Source organism: Aethina tumida, chromosome 1 (assembly GCF_024364675.1).
Source record: "Aethina tumida isolate Nest 87 chromosome 1, icAetTumi1.1, whole genome shotgun sequence".
NCBI classification, from domain to species: Eukaryota; Metazoa; Arthropoda; class Insecta; order Coleoptera; family Nitidulidae; genus Aethina; species Aethina tumida.
This window is the reverse complement of record NC_065435.1, coordinates 39,675,576-39,703,072: the sequence shown is the minus strand read 5'-3', so window position 1 is coordinate 39,703,072 and position 27,497 is coordinate 39,675,576. Positions and strand designations below refer to the sequence as shown.

The 27,497-nt window shown below is 30.2% G+C and overlaps 1 protein-coding gene across 2 annotated transcripts in view; it reads right to left on the bottom strand.

Annotated features, from left to right (window-relative positions):
* The window catches only part of LOC109609486 (protein CBFA2T1), a 66,542-nt gene extending 49,475 nt beyond the window's left edge, over nt 1-17,067 (bottom strand). For both annotated transcript variants that reach the window (XM_020026148.2, XM_049961859.1), the window contains exon 1: nt 16,734-17,067. In XM_020026148.2, the coding sequence (XP_019881707.2) occupies nt 16,734-16,742 (9 nt within the window). In that variant the 5' untranslated portion in view covers nt 16,743-17,067. The remainder of the gene's footprint in view (nt 1-16,733) is intronic.
* Between the last annotated feature and the right edge of the window lie 10,430 nt (nt 17,068-27,497).

Here is a 27,497-nt window from a genome sequence, read left to right as displayed (position 1 = left end):
GCACCTTAATTAGAAAATTAAAGACCTTTACTGTTTGGACATTCATAATTATTTTATCTTTAATTCCATTAATAAGGGTTTGATGGAATTTTGATGATTGACTATGTTTAGACACTGCATTTAAATGATGAAACTGTTTTTTTGAATCTTGAAAAAACATAAAAAATATAGCAAATGTTCTTAAGATAAATAATCAAATGTCTTAAATACACCTTTAATTGATAAATTTGAGAAAAATATTTTATTTGTTTTTTTTTTCAGGGCCATTTTCAATAATAATATTTTATATCTATTATCACCTGGTACATTTATACTAATTTTGTAGTTGTAAAATAAACTGTCTACGTCATTGTTCCACCTACAGAAGTTCGATTGTATTTTTTTAACTGAAAAAGTTATAATAAAATGTTATCAAATTTAGAAGAAACATTCAAACTTTATTTTAAAACTCTTATTAATATTAAAAATATTTCTTGTGTTAGCAACAATGCATTATTAAAACGTAAAAAAAAATATTGATTTATTGTAGTTGAATATTTTTGAACCCGCAGTTTTCCAATTAAAGATGACTCAAAAAGTTTAATGCGAAACGTCATGCAACTTTGTGAACAAACAACAAAGTTCTATTAAATCTAAATCCTATTTAAATAACTTTTTCAAATTAAAATACACAACAGAACAAATAAAGGAATTTTGATGTTTGGGCCAATCAAAACAAATTATTCCTTCGTGAATTTCTCTTACGATTAAGAAAATTTAATAATTGGAATATTAACTTTCCGAAGGAAAACTTATTATTTTTATAAATATACCATACAATTAAAACGTTAAAAGTTATTGAATTAAAATTTATTCATTGAAATCAATGATGTTATTTAAATGGCTTTAACACATAAAAATCAATCATCAAAACAAATTATACTTTTAAGAATTTATGTTGACAATCGGTAAACTTAAATAATAAAATCTGGAATGATCATTTTTTTAAAGAAAAGCTCAAAGTTTATTTAAAAACTTTCAGTAATATTGGCAACATATTTATTTGAGCTATCTTTCGTACTTTCTAGTAAAGAATTGGAACGTAAAAGTTCTCAATTTATGGGTATTTTATTAATATATTTTTTTGCTTCACACACTCCTATTTACGTCATCGCCCCGGTATACGTATGACCTGTCAAACATCGATACATAATTCAGGAGGACGAAGGACGTAGGACGAAGGGCGACGGTCATTCGGACGATATTTCCGCGCGTGAGAAAATGGGGTGGTGCGGAAGCGGCGGCGGCGGCGGTGGCGGCGGCGGCGGGGCCGGAGGCGCAGTTGCGGCCAGAAAGAAGTGGCGGCACGGTCGTGCACAACAGTAGCGGACGGGGATGGCATGGATTGCTATTGTTAAAAATATAATTACTGAAACCACATGTGGCTTCCGAACATAAATACAGCGAAGCGGGCGGCCGACTAAAAACATCTGAGCATGGGGAAACGCTGAACGCTGCGTCGCACTCTGCTCTCAATTTCGGTCCGATCACTTTTCTCACTTGTATTTTATTTTTACGTATTAATTTGTTTTTGCAATTTTACATCAGTTAAAATAAGAAATATTTAATAATAAATTATGTATTTTATTTTTACCTTTTTGTAACAATAATAAAAGGTCAAAACACATTTATTATTGTTTGTTAATATATAAAACATATTTAAATCTTTTAGATACAAACTAACGAAACTTTCCAGAATCATTATTATTCAACTATAATTTAATTAGCTGAATATTCTATTTATATTTTTTAATTTAAAATCTTATTTAACACTATTTCCCAAAAAAAATATTTCAAAACTATTATTGTTAAAAATAAATTTGAGTTATATTTGATAATTTTTTGGAAAAAACAATATACTTGCCAGAATCTGCACTATCTTATTACTATAACTGATTTATTGTATTTTAAACTTTTAGATGTCAAAACTATATCAAAAATATTGATTTCAAAACTCTTATTGTTATTAAAATTATTAAATTTATTTGAGTTGTCTTTTATACTTTCTAAAAAAGAATTAAAATCATTTAAAAATAAACTGAAAAAATGTGGTTATTTTATTATTATTATTAGCAATGTAATTTAATCAGATATAATAAATATATATTATTTGACACTATTTTATTATTATTGATTTACTTATTGGCATTTATTGACTTATCCTATTGAGAATTTTGAACTCTTAAATCTCCAGTCAAAAGTATCTAAAAATTTCATTTTAAATCTGTTATTATTATTAAAACTTAATTTATTTTAATTCTATTTTGTACTAATTTAGAAAATAATTGATAAAATATCTTTCTAAAATCTGTGTGATCTGTTTTCATAATGTTAATAAACTCAATTATTTAATCAAATATTATGTTGTATTTGGCAAATCGTATCAGAAACATTAAAAAAACTATTAAATTAAAACTGATTCATTAAAATTGGGTAATTTTGCATAAATAATTTATGAACTCTTAGTTTTCCAATTAATAACTCCAAAAAAGTTTAATACGAAACTTTACTCAACTTTGTGAACAAACAATCAAGTTTTATTAAGTATAAATGGTATTTAAATAACTTTACCTAATTAAAATATACAGCAACTAACAGAATTTTGATGTTTTTGTCAATAAACCAAATTAAGCCTTCGTCGATTTATTTGACAATTAAGAAGCGTTTTAAGACATCAATTGCTAGAAGAAAATTCCTTTATTTCAAAACATTTACTATATTAGTATTTAATATGTTTTCTACTAGATTTTTATTTTAAATACTTCAGAAAACAACTGTATATCTATTAATTTATTATTAACGACTTTATTAAACAAAATGCTTATTAAAATCCGATTCACTAGAATTGGATAATTTTATTTCAAGAATTTATGAAGTTTTAGTTTCCCAATTAATGATACAAAAAAAGTTTAATGCGAAACTTTATGCAACTTTCTGAAGAAAGAACTAAGTTTTATTAAGTGTAAATTGTATTTAACTTTAATGCTTTGGTCAATCAACATAAATTTTGCCTCCGAAGATTAAGAAAAAAGTTACGAAACTTAAATAATAAAATGTTAATATATTAAATTACGAAAAAAACTTCCAACTTTAATTCAGAACTGTTATTAATATTTGGAATATATTTATTTAAAAAGAAAGATAGACAGAGAAACTTCCCAGAAACTGGTTCTATTAAATTTAAACTGTATTGAAACTATAATATTTTGGTCAATTATAACAAATTATGCTTCTACAGACTTAGATTAAACATAATTAAATTAAAAAAAAAAATTAAAAAGAACTTCCAATCTTAATTCAAAACTGTTATTAATATTTAGAACATATTTATTTATACATTTTTTTAAAAAGACCGACAGAGAAACTTCCCCGAAACTGGTTCCATTAAATGTAAACTGTATTGTAACAAATTATGCCTTTACAAACTTGGATTAAATATAATTAAATGTTAAGACATCAGTTTCTAGAAGAACATATTAACATGTCAAATTTTGAAAAAAAAAACTTCCATTCTTAATTCAAAACTGTTATTAATATTTGGAACTTATTTAATTATACGTTTTTTAAAAAAAGACCGACAGAGAAAATTCCTCTGTAACTCTAATATTTTAATCAATTACAACAAATTATGCCTTTACAGACATAGATTAAATATAATTAAATGTTAAGACATCAATTTATAAAAGAAAACCCTATTTCAATATTAATATTATGTATTCGTGACGTATTTCATTCTTTTTTAAAAGAACTTCCCCTGAAACTGAATTTTATTCCTAATAAATTATTTGTTTAACTAATTTATAATTATAAACATTTTTATTGAATAATTTTGTATCAAGTTTGTATCAAATAAAGTTGCCCATCATGTGCGACTTTTCCTTTATCTATTTCCAGTGTTGGGGCAATTTTTCGAAAGGAAAAGCAATTCGTCCGAATCGATCGCGTTTCCGTGTGTTTGGGAGCAGGGTGCGGGCCGACGCGAACATGGGCCAGTTGAAGAGCGATGAAATGCGGCAGACATATCGCAGGTGGCCTGTCGGATTGAGATATCCTAACCTTAACTGGCTGATACTCGGGGGACGTCTGTAAACAGCGTGTGCCGGCCCCGGATATTGCACAGGAACGGCTATTTATCTTTCCCCGTTTTGGGCGCCCTCACCGCCCGTCGCCGCCGGCCCCACCGATCCCGCCAATTGGATGCACATTAAATTTTAGCCTTTATTATTGAATCACCTGACACCCTCCCATACGCGCGCTCTCGCACCGATTTTACCCGCCGCTCGGGCCGGAGCGGCGGCGGCGGCGGCAGCGGCAGCGGCAGCGCATACGTGTGCACGGCCTGCGTGCATACGCCGTTCTATTATTATTGTAAATAAAGCAGTTTTTATGGGCGCCAGATTTATGTAACGCGGTCGTAATGCGGACATATCGAGAGCGGTGCCGATTGATATGATTGTCTATGATAATTGGCTTGGCCTGGCCTGGCCTGGCCTGGTCTGGCCTGGTCTGGCCTGGTCTGGTTTGCCTTCGCCATTTATAAACTGGACATATTTTTTTCGCAACGTTCCCTATCGTTATTTATCAAATTCGCATTTTGCATTGATTCGATTTTAACGAATTGTACGCAAAAATTGTTTTCTGTGTCATTCGACAGAGACCTTTTATTACATTTTTTTATAGAGATAAAAAGAGAAGTATTGTTTAAAATACATTTTATGTAAAAAATATATGTTTTTAAATTTACAATTTTCAAAATGTCTCAAAAATGGCTTACTGTATAAACTGTATAAACTTTCTACGAGTACTTTTTTAATGTATATAAGGCAATACATACATACTTAAAATTTTGAGATAATATGCACAAGTTTTTTATACGAAGTGGAATCAATAATTGAAATTGTCTTTAAGAAGCATTCTTAATCTATGATTGCCAAAAACAGGAGAAAAAATATAATATTTTAATGCAACAGAAAATTATAACTAAACTAATTTTTTATCAATTTCAAAAGCATAAACAAAAGTTTAAACCAAAAATACTAATCTATTAAATAATAATTAAATTTATTATTTTAAATTAATTTTTAAACAGATTTTATACATGATAAACATGATACATGAACGTTTAGGTATTTTTCATTTTTAATTTCAAAACCTTAACAAGAGTTTTATACATAATTGAAAATTCTGATTCATTTATTAATTTAAATTTATTTTTAAACAAAAAATTATAATAAATTAAATTTAAATAATTATAATTTTATTTAAAATATGATTTTTTCCTCAAAATTTTTGTGTACTTTTCATTTTTTAACATTCAAGGTATATCAAAAACATTAACAAAAGTTTTAACTAAAAATTCTGATTTACTTAATAAATTAAATTAATTTTTAAACAGTAAATTATAATAAGTAAAATATAAATAATTATAATTTTTACTTTTAACTTTTTTAACATTCACTTAATTTCAAAAACAAATATAACATACTAACTAAAAATTCTATTTAATTTATTAATTAAATCTATTATATTAAATTATTTTTTAATCAAAGTAAAACGAATATGTCAAGACGAGATAAAAAACTTAATTGACTTAATTGAGATTAATTTTCTAATACTGTAAAAACTTCCTACGGGTACTTTTTTAATCGATATAAGGTACTTACCTAAAAAATAAATACACCTACTTTTGAGATAATATGCACAAGTTTTTTATATGAAGTGGAATCATTAATTGAAGTTGTCTTTAAAATATCTGAAAAAGTCAATCATTGCCAAAATATACAATTAATAATTATTTTTTTAGTGTATTTTTTAACAAAAATATAAATTTTTAATAATCCCATGAATAGTTTAAACAAACTATCAAAGTCCAAATTATTGGATTTATAGAAATAAACAAGACACGATAATAGGAAATATTAACAATGTTTTTACTTTAGATGCATGTTTGCTGTCCATATTTCAGGAAAATTATGAAAAAATAATATTTCAGATTGGTGAAATTACAAAATGCAGTTTGGGTTAATCACCGTCTCAAAATATTGCACATTAGTTGTCATAACTTGTTTAAGTATTAGTGGTAACAAAAGCACAAGTTGAATTTTGTCTGTCCTGGTATTATTCATTAATATAATTATTGATAAATAAATTACAACGGTGTTTCCTTGATGATATCCTTGATTAAATAAGTTCAGACAAATAAACGATAATTTGATTTAATTAAGTGAATTATACGTTTTTTAATGTCAAAACAATTTCAGAAATATTCTTAAACTATAATTGCTAAAAACAGATCGCAAAAGTATTTTTTAAATGGAAATACATTTAAAAAAAGTACAGCAACAGAAAATTATAACTAAAGATAAATAATTTTAATTTTTTAGAAATTTCAAAAACATGAACAAACAAGAAATTTTAATAAATTAAATGTAAAATTTTTGTGTACTTTTCATTTTTTAATATTCAAGGTATGTCAAAACCATTAACAAAAGTTTCTGATTCACTTAATACATTAAATTAATTTTTAAACATAAAATTATAAGTAAAATATAAATAATTATAAAGTTATCTAAATTATGATTTTTTTACAATTCAAGGTATATCAGAAACATTAACATTTTGATTCACATAATACATTAAATTAATTTTTAAACAAAATATTCAAACAAACAAAATTTTAATTTTATCTAAATTATGATATATTTCTTATAATTTTTGTGCACTTTTCATTTTTAATATTTAAATATGTTTTAAATGTAAAATAAATAAATTTTTTGAAAATGAAAGAATGATTTATTAAAAACTTTTTTAAAAGGGACAAAAAAATTATTAAAAAAAGTGCGATGATCAAAAAAATGATATTCTTCAATTTAAACTGGAATACTATATTTGTGCAAACACATAAATGGATTTAATATTGTTATGACAGTCCCTTCGGAATACAAATAATATAAAACAATGAGACATCCATCCCCCGTGGAAACATCCCCTAGATTGATCGTGCGGTCATTGTTTAAAAGGCTTAAAACGCCACATGTCGAAAATCTCATCGGCAGAAGCGGGGGCGTAGCGTAGAATTTCTTTAAAACCATCGTCGACTCTCAAACCGTCCGTGCATCCCCTTCGGGGATGGATTAGCGCGTTCGGTTGTTTTTGATGTGGGGGTTCAATCGACGACCGAGATGGATCCGAGACGACAACTTTATGCGACAATGCAATGGAATTGTTCAATAAACAGGCGAGAGGATTACGAACGACGACAATACTGTGGGGGTGCCGAATCAAAAATAATGTTATTGTTGTACGTACCGTGTCGTTAACAATCGGTTACGATGTTTGCGTGCGTTTTTTTTTATTGCAAGATTAAACGTGTTATCGATTCGCCGAAATATATGGCGGTGGAGTTAATGTAATATACATACGGGGCAGTCCATAGCAAAAAAAAAATCAATAAATACTTTTTTTTAATTTTGTGTTTTAAAAAATATTTTTTAATTAGTTTTTTCTTAAAAAAAAAATATATTTTTCATAATTTAATTCATTTTTTCCTTTACAATGAGTTGATTACGACAATTCTCACCGATATGGGGGATGGATTGAAGATGGTAAACTTGGTGAAACAATACTCTTAACCCACAAAAGTTACACATTGTTGATGGAGGAATGTTTAATGTGTAGTTTAAGATGGATGGATTGGTATAAAATGTAATGTCGTGTCTTCTATTATGAAGAGGAATTAAAAAATCAAGCTGCTCTAATAGAATGTGACAATCCACCATGGTAAAAGAGAAAATTAAACCTATTGTAAACCTTTTATGTTCCAATAAGGGAAGGCCAAGCTTCACAAATATTTTTTACATATTTTCTCATATTGGATATGTACCATAGAATATAGATTCCAAACTCAAAAACAATAATCGAGTTTCTATCGTACAAAGAGGTAATAATAAAGGTATCAAAGTTGTTAAAATCAGAACAATTTCTCAAAAATAATCCAAAACACTTATATGAACTGTCACTTTATCATGAAACTCTTATGTAATATAATTGCGTTGAAGAAAAGGAAGAGTAAGTCCTACACTTAGACACATTAATATTTAAATTAGTATTTACACATCAGTCTCATAATGGAAAACTTTGAAATTATCAGAAAACAGTAGATTATCATTAATGGGCAATAGTAAATCATTACTGAATAAAAGGAAAAGAAGGGGCCCAAGAATGGATCCATGTGGCACCGCAGAGGATTAAATCCAGTCAGTTGAAAAGTTAAATCCAAGAAGTTTAATTTGTTGAGAATTACAAGTGTCAATCCTGTCGAACGCTTTAGAGAAATAGATATAAATATCATGGACTTGACCACCTTTATTAGTAAGGGTTTCAATTCTGAAGAGGTTTTGCTTAGGCATGCAGGATGGTTATGTGTTAGTAAGACGGCGACGTGAAGTGATCCTCGTTTTGCTGTGGAGTGTCATATACATAACACTATAGGTTTAATGGTATGAAATGCTACTGCTCATGGTAGCAGGTAACTTTCAGTTTTCATTGGTGGCAATATGACGTTTTGGAACCTTATTTTCATCCCCACATAAGAAGAAATTTCGGACTAATTTTTCAGCAAGATAATGCCCGTCCACATATTGCCAGGAATACATTAAACTTCCTAGAAGCCTCCTATGTGAATTCACTGCCTTGGCCACCCAGATATTCAGAGCTTTCCCCAATCGAACAGGTGTGGGCGACGCTTAAGGAATTTACACGGACTCAGATTTAGTTCATGTGGTATGAGATACTACAAAAAATGTCGATAATCTCATTAGATCGATACCACGACACGTCAATGAGTATCTTAATCAAAGAGGGGGCGACCCATTATTGGCTTCTGACAATCTATGCTTTAAGATTTATGTTTAATAGGTTAATATTTTTCCAAAAAAAAATTGAGATATATCAATTACTTCTAGGTCTGACGTTTTTTATTTGCACGCAATTTAATTGTTTATTAAAATGTATTTGGCTGAATAAAAGTTATTTCAACGATAATTACATTATTTCAAACTTAAACGTAAAAAACGTGAATTACTTTTTCCAATACCAAATATTTTCGTTGTAAATTAGTTTTATAAAAACAAAATTAAGTTGAGAAAAAATAGATAAAACAAACACTTGTCCTAATCACGAAAATAAAATTGATGGGAGTTAAACGAAAGATAAAAATTAAAAATTTCTTTAAGTTAATAATTTTCTTCAGAAAATTCCAAATCTTTATACAGTACCAAAATTATTTTATAGTTTCGTTTAAAAAACATAAAAATAACCATAAAAATTTCGGCGAAATTCAGAGGGGCTGGGGTGTCCAATATGGGTAGGGCATTCCATATTGAACACCCTACAGTATTGGCAAAAAGTAGAGCAACTTTTTTAAAATTCAAATAATTTTTGTTATTATGTTAAAAAATTATGTATATTGATAATTAACTTCCCTGTATAAATTTAGCAATTAGATAGTTGTTGTACAGTGTGTTCATAATTGGTATAAATTATATTAGATGTGCATATACAGGGCGGTAGCAATATATATATATATATATATATATATATATATATATATATATATATATATATATATATATATATATATATATATATATATATATATTTAAAGTTGCTCCAATTTCTGTCAATGCTGTACATGCATCATGCATCATGCATCGTACTTGTTATGAATCGGCGAAAGACGGGAAGTGCATAATTCGGGAAACCTTGTATTTAATTACTCATAAATCCGAAAATAGCGTTTGGCGTGTGTGTGTATATGTGTGTGTGGTAGCGGGGTGATCTGGCCGTGTGTTCGTGCCGCGTCCGCAATCGAAATAAACACACGACCTGTGCGATCAACACAAATGCACTTAATTCGGAAAGGTCGAGAATCGAACAGATGACGCAACCGATCCTGGACGGGACGTAAGTGCAACGACGACACGGGAGGAGACCGGAAGACCGGAGACCGGAAACGGCACTCGTGCAAATAGGGGCCGGACGCGAACAACCAGATACGATCGACGTAACCGCATCGCTCGCCATTGTGTTTCGGATTTATTCCGTACACCGTATTCACACCTTCGTTCCGGATAAGGACCCAAGGAACAACGGTGACGCCGCGACTACAAGGAGATGACGTCCTTGATTAAATAAGTTCAAACAAACTAGTGATAATTTGATTTGATTAAGTGAATTTTACGTTTTCTAATGTTCAAACAATTTCTGAAAAATTATTAAACTATAACTGTTAAAAACAGGGTAATATAAATGTTTTTTAAACAGAAATTTGTAAATAATAAATAAATCTATAAAAATTTAATAGATTTTACATTTTTAATATCTAAACATTTTCAAAAATATCAACAAACGTTTAATGGTTAATAACGGTATCTTAAAATGTAATTTCCAAAACCAAAAATACCTGTTGTATTTTAGACAAATTATACCTTTTCTATCTCATTTATCAATTATTGGTAGAAGTAAAAAACATTAAAAACATTTTTATTTTTATTAGTTTAATATTTAAACATTTTCAAAAACATCAACAAAGGGTTTAAAGAATTAAATGTGTATTAAAATTATAATTGACAAAAGCAAAAATTAGTAAATATTTAAAAGTTACGTAGAAAATTATTACAAATTACTTCCATATTATATACTTAAAATATGAATTTTCTAAAAAGTTTAATAATTTTTAAAAATAATTATTACAATTTAACAAAAAAATATTTTATTTTTATTTAAAATATGATTTCCTAATTTCCTTTTGTGTAATTTTCATTTTTTAATTACTTTAAATTAATTTTTAAACAGGTAATTAAAATAAATTAATTAGAATTATAATTTTAGTTTTTAACTGCTAATTCTGATCAATTTATTGATTAAGATGATTATTAATTTAAGTTAAATTGTTAACAGAATATTATAATAAATTAAAGATAGATAATGATGATCATTGTATCCAAATTTTTCTCTTTAAACTTTTGTGTACATTTTTTAATATTTGAACAACTTAAAAAACAAATTCGCTAGTTAATAAAATTTATTAACTTAAATTATGATTTTTCCTCTAAACTTTTCTGTACTTTCGATTTTATAATTTTTGAACAATTTCAAAAACGTTAAAAATGTTTTTAACTAAAAATTCTGATTAATTTTTTAATAAAATTTATTAATTTAAATTAATTTTTAAATAGGTAATTATAATAAATTAATTAGAATAATAATTTTATTATAATAAATTAAAGATACATAATTATAATTTATCTAAATTATGATTTTAGTTTTTAACTACAAATTCTGATCAATTTATTCATTAAGTTGATTATTAATTTAAGTTAAATTGTTAACAGAATATTATAATAAATTAAAAATAGATACTTATAATATTATCTATTTATTTGTTAATAAAATTTATTAACTTAAATTAATTTTTAAACAGGTAATTAATAAATTAATTAGAATTATTATTTTATTGTAATAAATTAAACATACATAATTATCGTTTTATCTAAATTATAATAATTTTAAACAAAAAATTATAATAAATTAAAGTTAAATAATTATAATTTTATGTAAATTATGATATTTTCCTCTAAATTTTTGTGTACTTTTCATTTTGTAATATCTGAACAATTTGAAAATTATCGAATAATCAAATATATTACCAAAATTAAAAACACTTTTTTGTTAATTATATTTACATATAACTGGATATATTCTGATGAATGTTAAATTTTTTAATATCTCACAAAATATCTTAACAAAAATATTTTAAAATCTAATTGTTAAACTATAAAAATTTATTGGATTTTATATTTTTTTAATATCAAAAACTTTCCTCTAAAATTTCCTTAATATTTATACTCTGTTTATTAATTAATTGATTAATTAAAATCAAAATTTTGATCAATTAAAATTAAAAATACTTAAATTATATTTACATATATCTGTATAGATTCTGATTCATTTACACTTTACCCAAAGTATGTATTTTATACAAAATCTGATGAATATTAAACTTTTTAATATCTGACCATTTATGTTATATAATATCAAAACATTCCTCTAAAATTTCCTTATTAATTATGATTATATTTAATAATTATACTTTAATTAATTAATTAATTATAACAACAAAAAATATTAAAAGTAATTTTTAAACTGTAAATAAATAAAATCATAATTATATCTAAAGGAATCGTTTCGCTTATTAATATTAATATTAATTTATCTAAATTACCAATGGGACGTGGAATAACATACACACTTGAATAAATTGAACTGAAACTGTTTTAAAATACACCTAGATGAATAAACATAGATCAATACCATGTGTGACATTATCGATTTAAAAAAAGTCCCACCTGTACTTCGGGTGCAGCTTGACGTTCGCCGACACGTCGTACGCGCCCATTTAAATATCGGAAAGGTGCTAAGAAAGAAATTGATTGGGGGGATGTGGGCTAACGTGCCACTAATTGCAGAAATCAGGCAGTCGGGGGCGGCAATATCGGGGGGGCATTAGCGGAACGAGGCGGCATGTATTTTATTGTCGGAGGGGAGGGGGGTGGTAGAGTTGGGACGTTAGCGGCAGACGTGGAGGTAGCCTCCGTTACTACGGGGGCGCACACACCTGCGAGTATCCCAGAGCCGGTGCGGCGGTGGCGGTGGCGGCGGCGGCGGCATATCGTTCGTTCGTAGCCAGGTGCGTGACACGTCCCCCTTAGCCCCCATGCCCTTACAATAACCGCGAAACACCTGTGACTGGTGCACCCGGTTCGGGACACCACTGACGTTTTCCCATAATCTATCCGATCCATATTTTGTTTTATTTATGTCACCTGAGCGCGACAAGAACTAAAATGAAACGGGTAAAAAAAAAAAACAATAACAAAAACTAATTCCGTAGCTTCGGCGGCGCGGACGCCGGCCCCGGCTCTCTCTCTCTCGCGTTATCGTTTCGGGCTGGAAAACAATAAAAACCGCTCTCACGCTTTTCACACGTCTCCATTTCTTTGGACGCCGCCGCCGCCGCACACACCGTTCGCGTGTGATGCAATCCAACGGCAACGACACGCCGGAACGGATGAACATTTAACATATTTAAGCCCGCATCGAAGTTACGCAACCGACGACCGGTCCAGATGGCCGATTTTTAACAAGAACCGAATCGGATTTTATCAACGGAATTCGTAAACAATGCTGGAAGAAATCAGAATAGACGAAGGTCGGAGATAAATAGCGTGCAGTTTACCTACGTCAATCTAAACGATCCGATATATATCCGATAGTGTCGAAATGTGAGGTGGTCAGTGTGTGTGTGTGTGTGTGTGTGTGTGTGTGTAACACACACATTGCACACGCCGTACACACAATTCAACACCGGGCCTGCGAATTAAATAGCCGCTTCCTAACACAACACACAACACGTCGATTTCGACGATGGCCGGGAGAAGGTTCGGGAGGACGTGCTATTTATCTCGGCCGATTTAGGTTTGAGAATAATTTTTCCCCGACCGTCGATTTGTGCATTTATTTTTTTTTTATTATTATTATTGGGTGGATTCTAATTAACGCTGTGTCGTCGACAAATGAACAGATGAAAAGATCGTGAAGGGGAGTGTTTGTGACGTGTGCCGTCACAACGTCGCAGGCAGAAAGCAGGAATTAGAATTGCATGTAAACTAAAGTAGGATATTGTTAAGTTTTTTTAATAATGATTTAATTTAAATTGTTGTAACAACTCCGCCACTTGCTGTTTAGTGATTTTATTTAATTTAATTTGCGTTTTTTATCATTAATTTATTGTCTATATTTTTATTTTGGTGTCATATAAAGGGCACTTATCTGCTTTTTTTTTATTGATATTTTGTCTTGGAACTGAGCATGTTTCGACCTGCTAGTAATTACAGAAGGCTACGTCAAAGGTAATGCATAAATATCTTAAATAGATTTTGTTCACGGTACATTTAATATAATATAATAATATAAAGTTTAGTGAATAACACTAAATACGTAAGGCATGAGTTTTTAGATAATATAAAATAAAATAGTTGGTCCTTTTTATTATTTCAAATTTTCATATCCAATCATCTGAATGGAAAATATTGTCAAATAAAATTATTTGCTGTAAGTTCATTTATAACACTGAAAAACTAAGGCATAAACTTGTTTTTTTTATGGCTAGCAGGTCGCAACATGTAATTTTGAAAGGAACTTAATTTAACTCAAAAATAAAAAAATATGTAATTTAATATGATTGAAAACACTTTATATATTATTATATTTTATTTGTTAAAATTTTCATTTAAAATGAAAGTAGTGTTAGACAATATTATTTTCTGTAAATTTATTTATGACACTGAAGAAGTAAGACAAAAACTTTTGTTTTTTTTTTGATAACTAGCATGATGAAACATGTGAAGTTTTAAGATAAAATAATAAAAAATAATAAGTTTTTTTATTATTTAAATTTTTCATATCCAATCATTTGACTTCAAAGTATTGACAAGTAAAATTATCTACTGTAAGTTTATTTATGACACTGAAAAAGTAAGGGCAATAACTTGTTATTTTAGGACAAGCAGGTCGCAAAATGCAAAGTGTTTTTGATAAAAAATAACAAGGAAGTTTCTTTAATTTGACTCAAAAGTATGATACAAACTATTGTCTTTTTTGATGACTAGCAAGTTTTAAGATACAATAATAAAAAAATAATACGGTTCTCTTTATTATTTAAAATGTTCATATCCAATCTTTTAAATTAAAAATAATGACAGCTAAAATTATTTGCTCTAAATTTATTTATGACACTGAAAAAGTAAGGCATAAACTTATTTTTTATGATTAGCAGATCGCAACATGTAAAATGTTTTTAATAAAGTAATAAAAAATAGCAAGCAAAAATAAAAAAATATATATATAAATTATATGAATGGGAACACTTTTTATATTATTTTATTTGCTAAAATTTTCATTTAAAATTGTTAGACAATATTATTTGCTGTAAATTTATTAATAACACTGAAGACAAAAAATTTTGTCTATTTTGATGACTAGCAAGATACAACATGTAAAGTTTCAAGATAAAATAGTAAAAAAATAGTACAGAAGTTAATTTTATTTTTAAAATGTAATATTCAATCATTTGAATTAAAAATATTAACAGGTAAAATTATTTGCTGTAAATTGAATAAACTGTTTAAGACTAGCAGGTCGCAACATGTAGAATATGTTCAATGAAATAATAAAAAATAGCAAGGAAGTTTATTTAATTTGACTCAAAAATAAAAAAATATAATTTAATTTGTACTTGATTGGAAATACTCTTTATATTATCTTATTTATTAAAATTTTCATTTAAAATGAAAATATTTTTAGGTAATATTATTTCCGGTAAATGACACTGAAGAAGTAAGAGAGATACTTTTCTCTTCTCTTTTCTCTCAGATAAAATAATAAAAAATAGCAGGGAAGATCCTTTTATTCTTTAAATTTTTCATATCCAATTATTTGAATTAAAACTTTTGTTGTGTCGCAACATGTAAGGTTTTAAATTAAAAAACATAAATTAGCCAAAAAGTTCCTTTAATTTGTCTCAAAAATGTACATAAATTAATTTGTACTTGATTAACACATTTTTTTCTACTATCTCTATAATTCGTTAAATATTTCATTTATAGATAGATAATAATATTATTTGCTGTAAATTTATTTATGACAATAAAGTTATTCATTCACATTTAAATGTGTATATGTTTAAAACAGAATAAATTTAAAACATAAAATGATTTTTAATTTAACTCATAATGAATACCGCATGTTATTTTTGTAAATTGAAATTATAACGTATTATAAAAATATTAATTTTACTGCATTATGTTTAATAATGTGAACATAAAATAAATAAAACATAAAACAACCACCTCTGAAACATTAAAATTTATTCATATGCTCACAGAATTATTAACAACCTGCTTATCTAAAAATGATTTATGAATTTCATACGTTATTAAACTTCACCAATTTTTACATAATTAAAATATTACGGTTTAATGGTGATAAGGGTGTGAAATGGTCCAAAAATTGCATCTTCCAAACAACCCTCAAAAACCATTACATTAAAACGTTCGCATCCATTATTTGTTTTCGAATTAAATTAATGCAAATAAAATTACCGACACGCGCATAAATCCAAATTTATCACATTATTTGTTGACGGTAAAAATTCTAAACGCATTTTGGTGGTTTATTTCAATGAAATTAAAACTTCCTTAACTCGTTCAATTTTACACCCAACCGCAGACTGGAGAGGGATTATTTTTGTGATTTAGGTTTCCAGTAAATGCATTTATGTCATTAAAATGTTTGTTCACAATGTTTTTGTTTTCTTAAGATCGAAACGTAATTTTATACATGAACCGCACAAATACCGTTTGGCAAAACTTCAAAAGTGCATTAAATCTAAAAGAGCAACTATTATTGTTGTTTAAAACAAACAAATAAGTTTGGGATTGAAAAATAAAAATGTGCACACATTACATACTAGACTAACTAAAAGGGTACACGAGTATTGTTGTTAGGACGAAACGGAAAATAATAAAACAACATGAAAGAAACGTGTTCACACATGCACCCGTTTGATAGCTCACCTTCCTCATTAGTGCCGGTTGAATCGAGCGCCAGCGGTACCACAGCTCAGAAACAAGTTCACATCAATCGCGAGCGCATATTTTTTTTTTTTTTTTCAGCCCTCGAACTAATTAACAGTACAAAAGTGATGGTGCGTCGCCGACAGATGGAAAGAGCGCGGCGTGTTTTTGACGTGTGACCCACACACAAACCCACACACACAGACACACATACACACACAGAACGAGACAGAGAGAATACAACAACGTCGGGACCGGAGAGCAGGAATGAATCGGCGGCTGAGGGAGAAATATTACGAGGCTGGAGCGTGCGGTGTGTACGTGGAGCGTCGCGTGTCCGTGCGGCGTTCGTGTGCGGCGACGACTGGCGTCGCGATGGTGTGCCGGCGACGTCGGCACCCGTGGCCTAGGTTCAGGAGCGCGGCTCGCACGCACAAGACTTCGGGGGTGGTGGACCACCTAACCGATGGTGGGGTGGACACGGCCAGATACATTTGTTTCCGTTTCGCGGGTCTTTATCAAACGTCAAACACTTGCGGATGTTCAGTTTGTCAATTTGTGATAAATAATTTGAGGGGGATGTTCTTATCCACCCAATTATCCATCGTTCTTGAGACACTTTAAATGGACCGTTTTGTCCTGTCGACATAAATAGGTTGTATTTTGTGCATTTAAATTTAATTACTTAATTGTTTACTTTATAACTTCATAAAATCTCTTAGCATTAAACTAGAACAGTTAAGAAAATGAAAGTTCTTAATAAACACTCCTGTTAGTCGCTTTATCTTGCGATGTTTCGACTGGAGTTGCATCTCTGGTCGTCTCTTGGATGTACTTCAGTAGTTGAAAAACGACAAAGTCAAATAAAGAAGGCTAAAACAGTGTTACTTACGAAATTCCAACTGATGTAATTTTTCCTAATAATGTTTGAAGTTATAATCTCATTTGGAATATCACAAACTAGAAAAGAGAAGATCATGAGACTTCTCAGAAATTGTTTTATTTATAGTTGTAGCTTATCATATTTCTACTGCTTCTGCTTCTCCATTCATTATTAGCTATAATAGCTACTATTAATTTGTTAATGACTGGAGTTACAACACTAAAAGAAAAATAACAAATTGGAACAACTAGGGTAATGTAATTTATTAAAAACTACTGACATAAAATATTTCAGCCTACAATTTCAAGTGATGTTTGATTTTCAGTCATTTTCATGTTATGATTAGTTGTTATTGGTTTGACAATATTTGAAGTTCAGACCTTAAAACTACTTGAAAATACTTTTACTTGCAGCTGTAACTTGCCATATTTCGTATGGTACAGCTTCTCAATTCATTATTAAGCTATAATTAGCTATTATTAGTTTGGAAATACAACACCAAAGGAAAACTAACAACCTCAAACAACTAAGGCAATGTAATTTCTTAAAAACCACTTATATCAAATATTTTAAACCACAGAGTGTTAAGAGATTTTGCTTTTCCAGTCATTTTCAAGTTATGATGAAACTTTTTAAAATATACTTTTATTTACAGTTCCAGCTTACCATATTTCGACTGGTACTGCTTGTTCATTCATTATTAAGCTATTATTAGTTTGGTAATGACTGGAGGTACAATACCAAAAGAAAACTAACAAACTGGAGCAACTACGGCAATGTAATTTCTTGAAAACCGCTTATAGCAAATATTTTAGACTACAGAGTGTCAAGAGATACTGCATTTCCAGTCATTTTCAAATTATGATTAATTGTTATTAGCTTGACAATGTATGAAGTTTCAATTCCAATTGCAATAACAAAACCTAAAAAAGATAATACCATGAAACTTCTTAAAATATACTTTTATTTACAGTTCCAGCTTACCATATTTTGACTGGTACTACTTGTCCATTCATTATTAAGCTATTATTAGTTTGGTAATTACTGGAGGTACAATACCAAAAGAAAACTAACAAACTGGAACAACTACGGCAATGTAGTTTCTTGAAAACCGCTTATAGCAAATATTTTAGACTGCAGAGTCTCAACAGATATTGCATTTTCAGTCATTTTCAAGTTGTTATTAGCTTGACAATGTATGGAGTTTAAATTCCATTTGAAATAACAAAACTTAAAAAAGATAAGACCATAAAACTTCTTAAAATATTCTTTTATTTAAAGTTCCAGCTTACCATAATTCGACTGGTACTGCTTGTTCATTCATTATTAAGCTATTATTAATTTGGTAATGACTGGATGTACAACACCAAAAGAAAACAAGCAAACTGAAACAACTACGGCAATGTAATGTCTTAAAAACTACTTATATCAAATACTTAAGACTACAGAGTGTCAAGAGATATTGCATTTCCAGTCATTTTCAAGTTATAATTAGTTGTTATTAGCTGGACAATGTTTGAAGTTTCAGTTCCAATTGGAATAACAAATTCTAAAAAAGTCAACACCATAAAACTTCTTAAAATATACTTTTATCCACAGTTCCAGCTTACCATATTTCAACTGGTACTGCTTGTTCATTAATTATTAAGCTATTATTTGTTTGGTAATGACTGGAGGTACAACACCAAAAGAAAACTAGCAAACTAAAACAACTACGGCAATGTAATTTCTTAAAAACTACTTATATCAAATATTTAAGACTACAGAGTGTCAAGAGATATTGCATTTCCATTCCTTTTCAAGTTATGATTAGTTGTTATTAGGTTGACAATGTTTGAAATTTCAATTCCAATTGCAATAACAAAACCTAAAAAAGATAATACCATGAATCTTCTTAAAATATACTTTTATTTACAGTTCCAGCTTACCATATTTCGACTGGTACTGCTTGTTCATTAATTATTAAGCTATTATTGTTTGGTAATGACTGAAGGTACAACACCAAAAGAAAACTAGCAAACTGAAACAATTACGGCAATGTAATTTCTTCAAAACCACTTACATCAAATATTTCAGGCTACAAAGTATCAAGTTATTTTCAAATTATGATTAGTTGTTATTAGTTTGACAATGTTTGAAGTTAAGACCATAAAACTTCTTAAAAATACAGCTCTAACTTGCCTTATTTCGAATGGTACTGTTTCTCCATTCATTAACCCCTTGAGCCCCGACACATTATGTCAAATGTACCCAAATGGTTAATAAACCATAATTAGCTATTATTAGTATCACTAATAGTTCATCCTACAGTGTTTCAAGTAAAAAAAAAAAAAATTGTTGATTGCTATAATTATTTATTAAGAATAATTTGTATATTTTATGGTCATGCACGTAGAAACGTAGGTGCAAGAATAAAAATGCGAAAATAAAGAATAAGACGAACTCGATTTGAAATGCAATTATAAAAAAGGCGCCGCGTCCGGGGGTGGCGGCCCCCCCGCGCGAAGAAAACGAGCCACTTGTGACGAGTGTATCGGATGTGCGGTAGGCTCGAGGCACGGGGCTCGAGTAGATGGCGTCCCTTTGTGCCGTCCGGAGCGTCGCTTTTTGCGGCGGACAGATCCCGTGCACCGCGACCGGAGACGAATTTGCCGTGGGTCCTTGTGGCGACGGTGAAGAGGCGCTCCCGCGTCCTGGCGATGACAGGTGAGAAATCACCTACTCTTCAGCGCGTGCAAACGACGCGCCGCGACGACAGCCACGATCTACAGGCGCCCTACTGCCTTCCTTCGGATGGCCCCTCGACGGACGGCGCTCTCTTCCCCGCAATCTAAATATCAAACGGCACTTGTCTCGGTGCCACTCGCTCATGCCAACGGCACGCCGATCCTCAAACACTGCCACCGCCGGATAATGTATGTCGGGATGTCTTGGTGATATATCAAGTCCCTTTTGCATCGTCACAAGCAAGATTCGTTAAAATTTAATTTGACCTCGTTCCGTGCGATGCAAGAACGTCAAAAGGAGGTTAAATGGGGGGCTTTTATATTTCATTATCTTGTGTATGAAACCGCTTATTTCACTAATATTGATGCTACACTACCGCCCACACAACCCACTACCCCCTGATTAAACGGTAGCAGGCATTCCTCTATTATTCACGTATTTCTTCATCAAACGCAGTACGTCGTAATAAAACTCAGCGATTGACATGCATAAATAACAAAATAAATCCAAAATAAACAGGTTATTTCCTACCCAGCAAGGCGACTGAGGCAACTTTAATTACATCCACGTTAAAAACGGGAAGTTACAAAATGGAAAACACAAATTAGCTTGACCTCTTTGGTTGTGAAGCGGTTACAAAACCAATCTCCTGACGTAGAACGGGGCGAAAAGTCAATTTTCCCTGAAGCAGCAGGGTCTTAAGAAGATTAAAAATGATGTTCGCCTACAAAGTGCTGCAACTTTCTAAACCTGTAACGTTCACTTCCTAGCAAAATTATAACGCTGTTACATTGTTGTTCAATGTGCGTTTAATTGACACTATAACATTATGTAAAAAATGATAATCTTGGATAAAGTTGTGAACTCAAATGTTGTGCAGTTTGGTGTCTAATGCAATTAGGTTCCACCTGTTCCCAAATTACTATAGGAGGAGATCAAAGGATCTCGACAACTCGACTGGAATAAGCTAAATAACGTGTTATCAAAGGTAAAACCGACAGTAAAGAAATTTCCTTTTTTTATATTAAATCACGGTTTTAATTAAATGTCCATTTGTTACATTTCAGAAAATATTTAATGTAATTTAATCAAGACCAAAATCATTTTGTTTGTATGGAACATCCTAAAACCGCATAAATTGTTGGCAATTAAGTTCACTTGAAAAATTAAAACAATTCTCAACAGACGCTTGAAATTAGATTACCTAGTGGTAATTTATTTTATAATAAATCTAAGTTATGATATTCAATTTGTTTAGGTCTTGAATTGGATAGGCAGAAATTTACAAGGTAAATAGAGTGAGTATATTGTTTTTCGAATTACTTTTTGACACTTTATACAGAGGCTAAGAAAAGTATGGAGAAATTATAAATCTTTTGTATAATTGACACAGATTTAAATTCTCTTCAAAGTAAAAATAATCAAGACATTGATTTGTGCTATCTATTACTACAATATAATTTTATAATTTTAAAAATTGATATCTATCACATATTAAATTAAAAATTCTGTTAAATGAATTTCAAACGTTACAAAAAATTAAAGAAATAAAACGTTGGGCGCCATTTATGTATCAATATAAATTTAATTTAAACGATACAGGACAAAATATAATAAGAACGTTATAAAAATTAATATAGTAAATTTAATTAGATTTCAAATTCTATTAAATGTAACACAAATGTTAATAAACATTGTTTCAAAATTAAAGAAATAAAATGTTGGGCGCCATTTAGATGTTAACAAAAATTTTATAAAAATTAATATATTAAGTTTAATTTGAATTAAAATATTATAAAAATTAATATAGTAAATTTAATTTGAATTCAAAATTTTATTAAATGTAACTCAAATATTAATAAATATTGTTTTAAAATTAGAAATAAAACGTTGGGCGCCATTTAGATGTTAACAAACATTTTATTTGGACGATATGGGAGAAAATATAATAAGAATATTATAAAAATTAATATAGTAAATTTAATTTGAACTAAAAATTCTGTTAAATGAATTTCAAATGTTAATAAACATTATGTTTTAAAAATAAAAAAATAAAACGTTGGGCGCCACTGAGGGTGTCAAAATAAATTTAATTTAAACCATACATGAGAAATTATAATAAGAACATTATAAAAATTAATATAGTAAATTTAATTTGATTCGAAATTCTATTAAATGTAACACAAATATTACAGGAGAAAATTTAAGTCCAATAGTTTTTTTTTTCAAAAAATTTTGACGATGGTCTAACTAAAAACTCAACCCACCAATTTTGATGCTGGGAAGTTCATTTTTGGCATACAAGTTAACCAAAGACCACCCTATAATAAACCATTATTAATACTCCAAAATTTTATACAAGGTTATTAATAGGCAGTGGTTATATCAATCGAAAGGTTTTTCAATATTCAATTTAATTATGCTAAAACATTCATGGTGGTCCATTGAAAAAACATAATCTTTATTTTATTTTAATTTCCTGTAATTTCCTTTTTATACTTTCTCATAGTCGTTTTGTTTCTTTAGTAATATGACAATAAAACCACAATTTGCAATAATAAAAGCTAATCTTATGGTAGTATTAATTTTACAATTTCAAGCTTCATTTCAATCTTCAGGAAAGGAGTTGAGTTTATTTTAACGTTTGGAATTTGTCTGCAGAACTTTTTCAGCGGTCATTGGTTGCATATTTTTTTAATTAATGTGCTAATACGAAGATTATTTATGAATAAATTTTGCATGGGACAGCAGTTATACATGAAAAAACAGGTGGGGAAGAGCAAAGTCAGGAGTTTTAACTAGACTTCTTCGCGGCGCACCGCAAAGAAAGAACGCGACGAAGGCAAGAAAGTAGGAGGGCAAAGTGAAGTGACGAAGGGAACGGAAGGGACATAGGTGCCAGGACGTGGAGCCGAGGAGCCGAAGAGCCGAAGAGGCGTAGAGGCGTAGAGGCGTGCGTTTGAAGGCTGAAGCCGGGCGCCATATTGGAAAACAAATTGAGCCTGGTGCACGTGACAGCCGCTAGATGTCTCAAAGAGCAACTTCACAAAGCGCCTCGCTCTGCTCACCGCTCACCGCTCGCCGCCTCGCCGCTCACGGTTCACGGCTCCTGTGCCTGACAACTTCAACAAGTTCGAGCTTTGTTTGCTCGCCATCAGAAAAACAACCGTTCCGTCGGATTAAGGCCCAGATTGAAAATCTAAAACACGTTATATTGAATTTATTCCGGCAACTTGCGGCCCCTCCCGCACTCCAACTCCCCATCCGTTCACTTACTCATTTTATTTGCGATAATCAACTGCTCGCGACAACGTTTTCCATTACGTTTTTTCCCTTTGCCTTTGCACGTTTAAGCTGCTACTTCTTTTGCACGGGCAACCTGTTCTTGAACGGCGACGGATTTTTGACCAACTCTTACATTATAATTACAAATTTAAACGGTTTTCTTCCCTTTTGCGTTCTTATTATGCGGCCAGCTTGTCTGCTCTTATATTAAGAACGTTATTTAATAGTTTGCCTCTTCATCTCTTTTATGTATTTGTGTTGTATAGGATGCAAACTGTTTTCAAAGTCACGTTAAAATTAAAATAGGATTCTGAAAAATTAGCCAAGAAACCCGATCACTTATATTTGTATTATTATGCTTATAAAGGGTGATTCACCTAACTCACCCATTAGAAGTTTATGGGTAACAGAAAAACGTATTGATTTGAAACTTTTGTAGTAATTATAATTTGACTTGAACTACTTTTCTAATATATTTTGAAAGGATTATAATGTATAGTATAGGTATATTGAATATTAATATAGATTTTCTTACAAAAAATTAATATTTTTTTTTTCATATTTTACAAATGCATAATTTTGTTTAAATACTCCTGTAGGTGATTGAGACGTCCCAAGAACCAAAGGATGGAGTACTGGCATCATGGATCGTTTTATATATAATGAAAAATTGAGGAAAAATATGGTACCGTATTCAGATAAAAATATGCCACTAAAACTTTATTTTCATCAAAATATTTGAAGCAATAGCTTTTAAGGGAAAAAATTAATGTTATGAACTGGCCATCTCAATTTCCCGATCTAAACAACAAAAAAGACACAAAGAGTAAGATTTATTCACGATTCTGCAAGAGTCCTGGCAAAATATGGATCCAAATATTATTGACCATCTGTTGTTTTCCATTTAAAAAAGATGTTTGGAAGTTATTCATAATAATGGGAATTTTACAATATATTAGTGTAGAATTAATTAAAATACTAATTACAAATTATTTATAGTAATAAAACTTTAAATAGCATAAGTTGCTCTACTTTTTGCCAGCTCAAAGAAATAATTATCAGTAAAATTAAACTCTTTATTTTGTTATTGTTTAACTATGTAATTGTTAAATTTATAAAGGGAAGTTAATTTTCAATATACATTTTTTTGAACATAATAACCAGGATAAAAATTATTTAAATTTAAAAAACTTTCTTAAAAAGAACTTTTATTCAAGAAATTATTCATTATACAAATTAATTATACAATAAACAATTCTGGATTCATGGAACTGAAGAAAAGATCAATCTCAGTTTGCCAATATATTGGACTGTGATAAAAATAAGTGATAGCCACACATCTGAACTAGATGGTGGGTGAAGTAGAACTTCCCATTTAACACTCTGAAGCTTCCTTTCAGTTTTTTATGCGACATGTAGACATAGATAGGTGAAAATCATTCTTGGGTTAAGTCTTTTTTAAATACTTTTCCAGCTTCAAGAATTGGCAATTGTCATATGCCTAATTTTGTTATCCTCATTTTTTGTATGTTTAATTTATGTTAAATTTATAAAGGGAAGTTAATTTTCAATATACATTTTTTTAACATAATAACCAGGACCAAAATTATTTGAATTTTAAATAAGTTGCTCTATTTTGTGCCAATACTGGACATAATGAAAATGTTAAAACTAATAAATACGTCATGATTAATTCCTACACATTTTTACTTGCATAATTTTTTATGTTATAGATATTTGTTCTTTAATTTAAATCTGAACATGATTGAATGAATCACAGTCCTACCACCGCATTATGCACGTTTATAAAGAAAACAAGTTCGGCGAGCGTGGAAGTGGCGAGGCAAGAAAATTTCCGTATAAGTAAATCAGCGTCCGCACCGGCAACATTAGGGGACAAATCACGTGGAAATCCGCGTCCGCATAATTGATAGCAACAATAAAGCCATTAGAGTAAACAGCACCTGAGGACGGGGACGTAGTAAAAAGAAAGGCGGTGGACGGGCGCCGGCGGCGTCGAGGGCCGCGCTCCGTAATGAATTATTCCGAGTGAATTTTCTTTCGGCGGTGGTCGCGGCTGGCGGTGACTAGTGTGCCGTCGGCGGCGGCGGCTGCGAAGGCCGCTCGAACAAACGACGTCGACACGCGGAGAAATCCGCCGGCCCCGGCGTCGACATGTGTTCACCAGATGTGACGGCGCGCACGTTGGGGCCGCCGTCGCGACGAACGTCCCCTCGTTGTCGTCAAGGCGTTCGAAGTTTCGGTTGGTGCGGTTAATTTTCCGATTTTCTAAATTCGTATTGAATAATCGCAAGAAGTGTGTGCTGGCAACCTTGTTGTTGGGACGAAGAAATAAGGGTTGGATGGTGTGAGGCAAGATTTGTAACATCTTGACAACGTGCAGCCATCCAGCTCTCTCGCTCCCGCTTTCGACGCAACATCTGCGACGGCAATCCGCACACGAAATATATTAAAAACACATTACGGCCGAATAATTACCCCCGGCCGACCGATCGATTCGCCTAATTCCCTCATACACACTCGTCGCACCGCCTCCTTGAAATTGCCTCTTATAACCAGAGCTCCTTCTTTGCACTGTTTTTTAAGTTGATTAAACGGTTGGCGTGGATGGAGAGCTGCGTCAAAAGTTGTTAGTTCGTGGCGCAATATGTTCGGGGTTAAAAATTAAATTCGTGTGTGGTAATTTGTCACGTACGATTTTTAGTGGTTGCCAGAAAAATTTTTTATATTAAGAATATGTGTAATATGTAATAATAAATAATAAAAATACAAAATTTGTGTCCCACGTTATTGAAAATATACGCTGTTATATTTGAAATATTCCAACAATAAGAAAACATTCAGGAAATTTAGTACAATGTTAATATTTACCTTATGTTCTTTCATGATTAACGAAAAAGAAAGTTAAAATCTTATTAATTTGTTTCCTTAATACATACAGCTGTAAAATTTATGAAATATATTCATATGTCTTGTAAATTCTCTTTCCTACTTATTACAATTAATTTTCTTGTACGAATACACAACCCGCAATATATGACATCAAAAGAAATTTATGTAAATCCCCCATTCCAAATTGTTTTTAAAGGATGATTCTTATTCCAAAAATATGTCGATAAAAATATATTAAAAAATGCTGTATCATGACTTTTGGTTAAACCTCTATTAATTTTAATTTTATGTAAATTGAAAAGTTCTTTATCTTTCAATTAAATATGCTAAAACATATATGGTGTTCGAAAGAAAGTAATAAAGGTATTGTTCTTTTAAAGTACCCAAAAATAAACATGAACAACCAACACCCTGTATAAAATTTTAGAATTTTTAAAGGATAATACTTGGTTAACGTGTATACCAAAAATTAAATTTCCTGCTTGAAAATTGTTGGCTTTACAGTCATTTTAATTAGACCAAGCTGTTAAAATTTTTATAAAATCAACTTAAAAATTATTAGGTTTAGGACATGGTATATCCAATTTTTATGTAATTACATGAGTATTTAAAAATACAAAAATATACGTCCAATTGAAAAGAAATTTTGTTCAAAATAAATTTGAAAAGTAGTTCAAATCAAGTTACAATTTCTATAAAAATTTCAAATCAATATCTCTTTTCCTTCTCCATAAGTCAGGTTACTCACCATGTAAAACAAGGAATAATTAGAGTTTCTGTAAAGGTTTTTGAAATTCTTGAAATTATGACATTTTTCCATCTATGTTCAGTTACTCCGTTTACAGAAGTAAATTATTCTTTCGATGTATCAAATTTTAGTTCTAATTTAATATGATGACTTATTCAATTCAAAAATATTTGCCATATGACTCTTAAGGTATTATAGAAACAAAAGT